The following is a 10379-nucleotide window of genomic DNA, read 5'->3' as shown; positions in this document are numbered from 1 at the left end:
AAAAAAAAAAAAAAAAAAAGAAATCACAGCAAGAATGCATCATAGCCCCAAAGAAGATAAACATGGTTTTTATTAACCCAAACATCTGCTAGTCTTTTAAAGTATTTCTGACATACTGCTAAACTGAGAAGGGAGACCCCACTGGGGCAAAGAAAACACCACAAAAATAACTTGTTTTAAAATAGCTATCTGAGGACTGAGATCTCACATTCTCAGAAAGCTTTAGAGTTACAACACTGTGCTAGGCCTCAAGGCTTTGTAGATGACCACTGGGTAAAGTTCACCTTGGTGCACATGCCTCTGTCTATGTACTCAATTGGGGGGGAGGGGTGCTATTAGGAAACTAAAATCTGAATCTATGCTTCTGTTAAAAAAAAAAAAAAAAATCCCGTGCTGCTTTTAAGAATATCTTCCCAAACTAAATCTTCTCAATTTAATTACTGCTGATACAAAAGTGCCTTTTAACTTACTTTCCAAGTAGAATGTTAGAGACTAATCCCTGCTTTATTAAACAGTAATAAGTACTACAGCCTGCAAAAGAAGAATTTTGAAATTCATTTAATTTTTTTCCCCAAACTACTCATGCCTAATTCTGGAGAGACAGCTGCCAAAAATCAAAGGCAAAGAAGCAGTAACAAAACGTAAACAGGTGGTCAGCAACCTGAGAGTAATGCAGATCCTTTCTCAGCATGTGGGTCAGAATTTAAAAAAGGTCGAATGTGTGCGTGGGGGGGCGGCAATGGGCCTTTTCTCTACAACCCATCTCCTAGGCAGAACTGCAGACAGTACCCAGCAAGCATGAAAACTCCTCCTCCTCCTGTTAACATAAACTTTCTGATAGGCCCTTCCGTACACTTGAAGATTCATGGCTATAAAGTAATCTTTTCATTTCAAGTCAACAAATATTTGTCTTGTATCTCCTCTGTCCCCAGGCCTTAAGTTGGAGACATGTCTCATAGTTCCTTTTTAGATGGAACTTACGTACTTTTAGAGCAAAAGGACATATCCTATATCAATATAATTCCAGCTACCCACTGGGTTTGGGGTGACAGGTATGTGCTCCCCAGGAGAGCAGCGCAGTGCAGCCATGGTAGCAAAGGGCACCAGTCGTGATGAGCTATCAGGGAACTCTAATGCTCTTTCCCAGAAGGAATGGCAGAATTCAGAGACATCCTTCCAAAAAAGAATTCAGTGATGGCTCGGTATTGATGGGTGGTTTTGAATCAAGTGTTTTCTCTGATTTTCTCCTCTAACCATCTGGACTCTGTCTGGCTCCTGGGTTTTGCCCCCTTTCTTTGGTAAGGTGGGTAAAAGGTTACCAACAGTATCAAAACAAGCAGATACAGTCAAAGAAATTGTGCCTGCAGTGAATTCTTTTCTACTAAAGATCAGAAGTGGATGACTTTTTCCAATTTAATATAGACTACATGCTAGAAGCACAAGCAGAAAGAAAGCCTTTTGAAAAAAACTATTTTCTTTGTCTTAAGCAAATATCTGAGAATATACCCTACGGGCATAAGCTCAAACTGCATTTTCTAAACATTCTTTGTGTTCCACGTTCCACCTTGAAGTACAGGATTCTTCTTTAAGTTTTACCCAGTTACTAGGAAAATGGATATTTTCAATACACAGATCACATTCTGGGGCCCAACATTCTAAGTCATGTCCTGGCATCATGAATACAAAAGAATTCACACTTATTATAGCATTATGGAAGACCAAAAAAAAAAAAAAATAGGGTAAATAAAGATATGCCAATTTCATTTTTTTAAAAAAAATCACATATGCTTAATATATTTTTATTTCAAAGTACTTCAAGTTTCTTCTTTTAAATGTTAATTCCTTCTTATAGCATGAAGGAATGAAGTGGGATCATTTATCCTTTACGAGTTGTAATCAGAGAACTCTCCTCTGAACACTGGCTTGTCTCACCTAGTAATCAGGTACAATCAGAGCAGAACTTCATGCAAACACCGGGGACCTGCGGACCTGCCCCTTCTGGCTACTCTTGGCTACTGCCCTCCAGTCATCTCACCAGCTACACCAGTGGGAAGAACTTCCTAGCATAGTTATAAAACAACCGCATCTAGATGCACTGTTACACTCAAAATTTATATAACTTAGAATTTTTTTAAAAAAATGGTTTAGTAGCTATTTTTAAGAACTCTCAGTTACCAATAATTAAACTGTATTTCTCCCAAATGGCAGGACTGACCCTGGCCAATGACAGTAATGTCTGGTTCGTCAACACCTCCTCAGAACCCTGGGATCAACAGTAAGCCTGCCTCAGCCCAGTGCGTCACTTAACCACATCAGTTTATTATAAACCAAACTCTTACTCAAGTTATATTTTAAAGCTATCAAATCAAAACAGAATTGCTAAAGGAGTTTTCTATCGCCTATCTTAAATTCCAGCAAAACAATAATCAGTTCAAGATGGATCACAGGACCAAAGTAAAAAGCTAAAGCCATAATGCTTTAAAAAAACTAAACATGGCTCGGTGCCTGTGGCTCAAGCGGCTAAGGCACCAACCACATACCAGAACTGGTGGGTTTGAATCCAGCCCGGGCCTGCCAAACAACAAGGATGGCTGCAACCAAAAAATAGCCGGGTGTTGTGGCCGGTGCCTGTGGTCCCAGCTACTTGGGCGGCTGAGACTCACTTGAGCCCAGGAGTTGGACGTTGCTGTGAACTGTGATGCCACAGCACTCTACCCAGGGGGACAGCTTGAGGCTCTGTCTCAAACAAACAAACAAAAAAAAAAAAAAAAAAAAACCCTAAACACAAAGAAAGTATCTGCATGACTTGGGGGTAGCAAAGGTTTCTCAGGATACAGTCAGCATAAACAACAAAAAACATGGATAAATTAGACTTCCCCCAAATTAAAAAGGCATCAGGAAAAAAGACAAGTCACAGAAGGAAATAAGTTTACAAAACATATCTGACAAAGGACTGTATCTCGGATATATATAAAGTTGTAAAACTCAAAGGCAAACAACTCAACAGCAATGGGCAAATGACTTGGATACTTCAACAAAAGAAGATATATGAAAGGTGAAATAAGCACATGAAAAAGTGTTTAACATTATGACTTATCAGAGAACGGGAATTAAAAACACAACCCTCTACTATTGTACACCCACCAGAAGGCTGGAAGGGCTGTGGAGGAACTGAACTCTGCCATTCTTCATAGGAATACAGAAGAATGTCATTGCTCTGGGAAAAGCTCTGGCAGTTGTTTATAAAACGAAATGACCTACTCTATGACCCAACTAGTTCATGCTTAGGTATTTGTTTACTCAAGAGAAATGGAAACATGTGCCTACAAAAAACCAAACACACTTGTCCTAGAATGTTCACAGCAGCTTTATTCATAAGTGCTAGAAAACAGGTGTTCATCAATAACAGTATGGAAAAACAAACAACAGGATAGCCATTTGATTGAATACCAGCGAACAGTAAAAAGGAGCAAATCACTGATATATAAAATACATAAATCAAAAAATTTATGATGAACATAAGCTAAATAAAAGGGTAGACACTGGATGGTTCCATATATAACAGGTTGAGCAGGCATAACTCACTAATCTGTGGTGGTTGCAGAGGGGTAGAGGTGGGAAAGGGTGAGGACTAACTGCACAAGGGCAGGTGGGAACTTTCTGGAGTGATGGTAATGCTCTAAATCAAGGGTCCTCAAACTTTTTAAACAGGGGGGGCCAGTTCACTGTCCCTCAGACTGTTGGAGGTCCAGACTGTGGGCCCTGGGACTAGTTGGCTGCTAAGCAGGATAGGCAGCAGCAGCAGGCCGGATAAATGTCCTCGGCGGGCCACATTTAGAGCAGGCGTCCTCTGCTCTAAATCTTGATGGGGGGTTTGTTTAAGCAAAAATATCCATTTGACGAAACTCATTAAATATGAATATAATATAATTAAGATATATGCAACAGCATTGTACAAAACTAACCTACCCTGAGTCATATAAAGGTAAATTATGCAAACAATTTTTACTAATGCTGGCAAAGTTTTCAAAGACTTTAAACATAGTTCATAGGCACTGGTGAGGCCCAGCTTGATTCATGGCTGAAATCCTAGCACTCTGGGAGGCTGAGGCAGGAGGATCACTTAAGCTCAGGAGTTTCAGGCTGGCTTGAGCAAAGAGAGACCCTATCTCTACTAAAAATAGAAAAATTAGCCAGGCGTGATGGCATGTGCCTCTGTAGTCCCAGTTATTACTCAGAAGGCTGAGGCAGGAGGACTGCTTGGGAGCAGGAGTTGGAGGTTTCTGTGAGTTAGACTGAGGCCATGGCATTCTCTAGCCAGGGTGACAGAGAAAAACTCTGTCTCAAACAAAAAAAAAAAAAAGAAAAAAGAAAGAAAGAAAGAAAGAAAGAAAGAAATTACCACCGCTTATCTGCCTGTAGTTTGCATGTGGCATTTGCTCGGGAATTTCAATGATGCCATCTTTCCTAGATTTCCACAAGTCTCAGTGACTTTTGTTGGAAAACTGGTTATAATTACATTAATAAGGACTATAAATCGGTTGAATTTGGTTAAAATGATGCTCTAACTTGAAAACTATCTGAACATAATAGAAGGTCCAGCAGGTGGTTAACTCATGTGAGTTCAGAACAGACATAGCAAACACATGGGCTGGGCTACAATGGAGAGAGTGAAAGAAAGGAAGCAAATGGGCCTGCTTGGGTTTGGATGTCTGTCCCCAAACCCTCAGGTTGAAATCTGATCCCAGCATTTGATGTTGGAGGTGGAGCCTAATGGAAGTGTTCAGGTCCTGAACTTTTTCAGTGACCAGAATTGTGAGCCAAATAAGCCTTTTTACTATATAAATTATCCAGCCTCAGGTACTCCTTTATAGCAACACAGAGTAAGATAAAAAGGCCAAGCACTCAGCAAGTCCTAACAGGAAATAATCAGTACAAAACATGTTCTAATGGTGAGATTTCTGTTAGATATTCTCACCTCTTCTATACAGGAGCAAATGAAAAACATTTCAATATTCCTATGTAAACGCATGTTATCAGTATCGGTTAACCCCATTTTTATTTATTTCCAAGTTCTTAATTCATTGATTCGACAAGTACTTATGCAACAGGCACTTGTTAGACTGTGGGGAATTTAGATTACTGGAGTGACTGATAATAAACAAATTGTCACATAAGTACACGTACTATTATAAGCTCATTAAACGCTATAAAGGAAAGATACACGATGTCTTGGGAGAGTTCAGTCTTTAGGTGGGGCTAGAGAAAGTTTTCTTGATGAGTGATGATGGAGATGAAGTCAGAAAGGCAGGAGGGATTTAACAAGGGATGAGTCAAACTCATCGCTTCTTGCATCACTGAGGTCCTTGCGGAATTTTACATCCAAGATTACAGCATTTCTATGAACACTTGCTCCAGAACAAGTGGATCTCCCGTGCTGGGGTTGTTTTCTGGGAGAGAATTCAGGTGGTGGTGAGCCTTAACTAAGCCAAGACTGCCCCTAAGTCTGCTAAAATGTGGCCAATTCAGGAGATTTCTATAAAGCTTTTATTGGCAGTGGATGGTATAATTACCACTGGGAAGATGAAGCATATACTTCCCTAATCTCTGATTTTGAAAATGTTGACAAAATCCAGTCTGAATTGCTATGAATAACTGAAAGCCTTTGAAAGGCAAGAATTTTCAAGATGATTATTATTTCAGATCTATTTCCAGAATACATTAATTTGTCTCATTTTTCACTTTAATCCACAGCATGGCAAACATCTGCTGAAAATACCTGCTGTCTCCAACTATGGAATATGCCAGCTGAATTTGAATAAGACTCTTCTTTTACTTTTGTGGTCTCTATTCAAGAGTAAAACATAATCTGGATAGAAGAATCAAATCTAAAATTAGGCCAAATCAGAGCTCTAAGTAGACACTTGATACGTTTTTCTCTGTCTTCAGAAAAATGTATTCAGAAAACATTAAAGCAAATAATAAAAACAGGAAACAAAGAAAAGTAAGTTATTGCTAAGAGGAATTTAGAGACAATCTCTTCCAGGGCTCAGTCTTAGAAGTCTGATTAGCTGCTAGGTGGTGGCAGAGCTGGAACTACCTACAAGCAGGGTTTCTGCCTGGTCCCTGGTGCTCTCCAGTGACAAATAGCCTTTCCTGCCCATCATTCTCACAGCGGCCTCCCTAATTTGACAGGAACTAGCATGTTAATGCCCTCAGTTAGGCCAGTGCTACTGTGAGCAGACTACTTTGATTGTCCACAGAGGACAACTCTGCCAGGATATTTCAGCACTATTAATAAACGATCTAGGAGTTTTCAGTTTACTACATGCATTCTCACTGCTTAGAAGAGAGTGAAAAAATCACCTCTCATAACTGGATTGTCAATTACTACATAAACAGATCTATCATACATTTAAGGCATTTTATGTAAATATTTCATAACAGATAATTAAACATCAAAGAAGTTTATCAGTTTTATTTTGCTAACATGACAGTAAGAAAAATAAGGTTTTTTGTTCTATACTATCATGCTCATAAAAACAATGCTAACTGTAAATTGGTATTTACAATTAGTACAACTTCTGATATCCTAATTAAAAGGTAGAAATGCTATTTACAAATCACTCTAATTATGGTAGCTTTAAATATATAAAGCTTATAAATTAATATAAACCATAGATATATTAACCTATATATATATCTTGGGCAGCATTTCGTTAAAGTTCTGTAGTTCAGCCAACCCCACTAAAGTAAGTAAAATTCACAAATATATTAAAAGTAAGTCAAATGTTAAGCTCATACTAACTTTTCAAAATGATTTCAAAAAGAAATTAAAATCAATTAAGATTACCTTGTTGAACTAGGCATGCACATTCTTTGAGTTCTATTAGCTAGGAATCTCAAGAGTCAAAGTCAATTGAGTCAATAAAGGAAAACCAAGATAGGAAATTTGGAAGTTCTGATTCATAAAATGTCTCTATTTCTTGCATGAATAAAATGGATTTGATAATAGTTATTAACCCAATTACAGGAAAGCACAGGTAGAGACCATCTAGTAGTCAATTACAAAGTCTGAATACATTAATAAAATAAACGTATCATGCTATTATCAGTGCAAGCCATAGTTTAAGTGTTTGGTCCTTTAAGCTTCTGCAGATTAAAAAAATAAGTTGCTCTTATCAAAACTGGCTTGTTGCATTTAGAGGTACTGAAATAACAGGAAATCACATAATACTATACACAGTGAAAATTCCAGTATGTTATATTTTTTCTCTTATTTGATTGCAGGCTATAACAGTGAAGTGCAAAGTAGAAGCTTTCACAAATCAGCTTCAAGCAAAAAAAAAAAAAAGAACAAAAAGCCTATTCTGATTAATACAGATAGCTGAAACATCTTTAAGCATGCAATCACTTGAATATTTTACAAGATATTTTCAGGAGCACAAAGAATTCAATACACCAGCTTCCATCAGACACAAGCAAACATTCGCTCCCAACTTCTAAAGCTCCATAATAAGACAAAGTGGAGAGTTTAAATTTAAATGAATAGTATTTCCAATTGTGTTTGTCTCAGTCTGTTGGTAAACAAGAACAATATTAAAAGCTCTTAAAGGATAATGCTCACTCATCATTACTCACAATTTTCAGAACCACATTTTTCACGTGCATGGCAAATTTCCATGCCAAAGGATTAGGAAAAACATTAGAACTTATCTCTAAAGTTTGCCGTGTCTTTAAAAGTAGTCATTTCCTTTTTTATTTTTGACATTACCACTGTAAGACTGAAGTTTCTCTCATTTTGGCAACAAATATTAAAAACCACGTTTCTGTTTTGGCTAATCCTTGTGAAAAGTATTACTATCAGTCCAGAGGAAAACACATTTTGTTTGAAAGATGAGACCATATGCTCCAGTTGTCTACCACTGCTGGTGGTTTTTTTTACAACAGAGATAAATTCAACAATCTAAGCTCAACAATCACATGTAATATTTCTATGGGTTGGAATTCTGTTTCAGTGGCCTTAGAAGTTTTTTTATTAAGTAAAGAAACTTTAAAAACTTTCAAAATCCAGCATGAAGTCAGAGCTCTTTGCTACACACTGTAATCTGATACTGGGCTGAAGAAGTTGACTAAGTTTAAGTAACCCAAGAGGAACTGTTTCCTGCTTTCAGTTAGAACAGTCTACAATGACCTATAGTAACACTGCTGAGGCAGAGGTTACTATCGGACATTAGATGCTGCTATCAGGAAGTCAGATGATTTTTTTTTGTTTTTTTTGCAGTATGACACTCATCTAAAGTGTCTGTAATAACTCAGCTCTGTTCTCCCATTAAGTTTACAAAGACAAGAAAAACTAAGAGTTGGAAAATGCACCCAGGCCAACAACACAGCTCCCTCTTCACCTCAATAAAAGGGCTGGGCCATGGAAAACATGTAAGGAAGGAACTCAGTCTGTATCAAAACAAATTTGTCTGTGAACCTGGCTGGGAAGGTAAAGGAATCAAAGATCTCTTTGGCACTGGTTTATTTAGCATCGCTTTACCTAGTCTGCTCCTGTAAGATGAGATGAGGCTCCACGAAGAACTTCACTCTGAGTTTAAGCCGGTAAGGGGCTAGCCCATCCATCTGCTGGGAGATCCGGTTTCTTAGATTTAGCCATAAACTTTCACCTTTGCTACCCGTAAACTGCAGTCCAAAATAATCAACTTCTATGATTCCCAATCGTCTGCACACCTGGAACAAAAATAATGCAGCACGGATGAGCAAATGGTACGTGTTCAAGCAAACCCAAGGGCTCCTCCAGAGGCTAAGACTGCCGCATACTTTTTACAAAGTTCCGCGGTGTTAACAATTCCGGATCTAAGCTTGAATAACAAAGTTCTAAGGCCCCGGTAATATCGAACCACGAGCTCTAGCATGGAGGTTTGTACTTCCTTTAACATCTAGGACGTGACCCATGCAGTAAAGAAAAAAGGAGTCCTCAAAAGTAGCCTTCCAAAAGGCCGAGGAGAGGGAACGACAGGGTATTTTTTTGTTCCTGTCACCGGAATTCCCTCCACCAGCACAATCTGCACAGCTGATCTGGCGGCTTATTATTTGGACAATTTTAACCATATGGACTCCAAAAACACACACATCGAGGGAACACGCCACAAGTGTCCGCTAAGCTTTACAAGCGGTTTTCCAAACATCTCAGGATCCGAGGATTTTTGAGCAGTGTTTCACTGCAATTAAACTGCTGTCTGCCATACCAACTATGCACTATTTGGAACCGTTCCGCACTCCTAAGGAAACACACATGCTTAAAGACAACCGAGCAGGAGGTGACCCAAACCCGCAGTACTCTCGTCCTCGCAAATCCGGAGATGCAGGTAAATGGTCCATCTGAGCAGCAGCCTGAGCAGCAGCATGAGGCAAGAGCCCGGCTTGTCTGCCAAGGAACCCTGGGGCCAGCTGACTGCTTGGAGCCACCCTCCCTGGGACGCGGATGGTGCCGCCAGGCGCCACGGGGATCTAACAGGCGAGCATCACGCACACACCTGGGGCAGGTGTGCCGGGACAGTCTTCTTTCCCAGAAAGTGCCGGGTTGGGGGGCTGGGTGGAGGATCCAGTCGCCGACTGTGCCCGCGCCCCCAGCGCTGGGACCCCCTGCGCGCGCGTCCTCCGCGGCGCCCACGCGCGCCGGGAACGTCAGCGAGGGGGTCGCGCGACCCACGCCCGAGGGGAGGAGGGGGCGCTCTGGGCGCTTAGCGTGCGCTTTCCCGGCCGCCGCCACCGCAGCGCGCCCGGCCCCTGGTAGGCGGCGCGTCCTAGCGCCGCTGCGAGGCCCCTCGGCCTCCGGGGACCGGCCGGGGCCCCCGCCAGACCCCTCGCCCTCACCTGGTTGAGGCAGTCCTCGCCGTTGGCTTTAGCCTCCACCTCCACCTCCATCAGCACCGCGTCCGGCCTCGTCACATAGCACAGCATGGCTGGGGCCGCCGCTGCCGCCACAGCCGCCTCCTCTTTGGTGCGCTGGGGGCTGCCGCTTCGGCACAGCTTGGACACCAAGCCCGGGGCTCGGCGAGGACTGCCCTCGGAAGGCTGCAGCTTTGCGGACGCCTGCCTTGCGCCCCGCGGACGCCGCTCGGGTCCCCGCCACCCCCTCGCCCGTCGCCCGCTGGCTCCCCCTGTGCTCCGCGGTAGCACCGCACTTCAGCAACCCTACTGCCTGCGCCGCGACAGGGACTTCTCTGATATAGCAGCCCCGCCCCCTTCGGCTCGGGGCCCCGCCAATCACAGAGCTCCCGCCCCTCCTCCGTCGCCCAACCAGCCAATAGTGGCCCCCTCACGGTCGCCTCCCGGACCTCCCAGCGCCGGCTGAGTTCTCCCGGCGGCCT

The 10379-nt window shown here is 41.9% G+C and overlaps 1 protein-coding gene across 1 annotated transcript in view; it reads right to left on the bottom strand.

Annotated features, from left to right (window-relative positions):
* MYLIP (myosin regulatory light chain interacting protein) overlaps window positions 1-10248 on the bottom strand; it is a 19836-nt gene extending 9588 nt beyond the window's left edge. Inside the window, exons 1-2 of the mRNA XM_003788320.3 lie at window positions 9883-10248; window positions 8546-8736 (exon numbers count right to left, since the gene is read on the bottom strand). Of these exons, the coding sequence (XP_003788368.1) occupies window positions 8546-8736; window positions 9883-9969 (278 nt within the window). The 5' untranslated portion in view covers window positions 9970-10248. The remainder of the gene's footprint in view (window positions 1-8545; window positions 8737-9882) is intronic.
* Between the last annotated feature and the right edge of the window lie 131 nt (window positions 10249-10379).

This window comes from Otolemur garnettii, unplaced genomic scaffold (assembly GCF_000181295.1).
Source record: "Otolemur garnettii isolate 467f Iridium unplaced genomic scaffold, OtoGar3 scaffold00026, whole genome shotgun sequence".
Taxonomy (NCBI): domain Eukaryota; kingdom Metazoa; phylum Chordata; class Mammalia; order Primates; family Galagidae; genus Otolemur; species Otolemur garnettii.
Note: the sequence above shows the minus strand (reverse complement) of the source record. Positions and strands in the feature narration are given on the sequence as shown.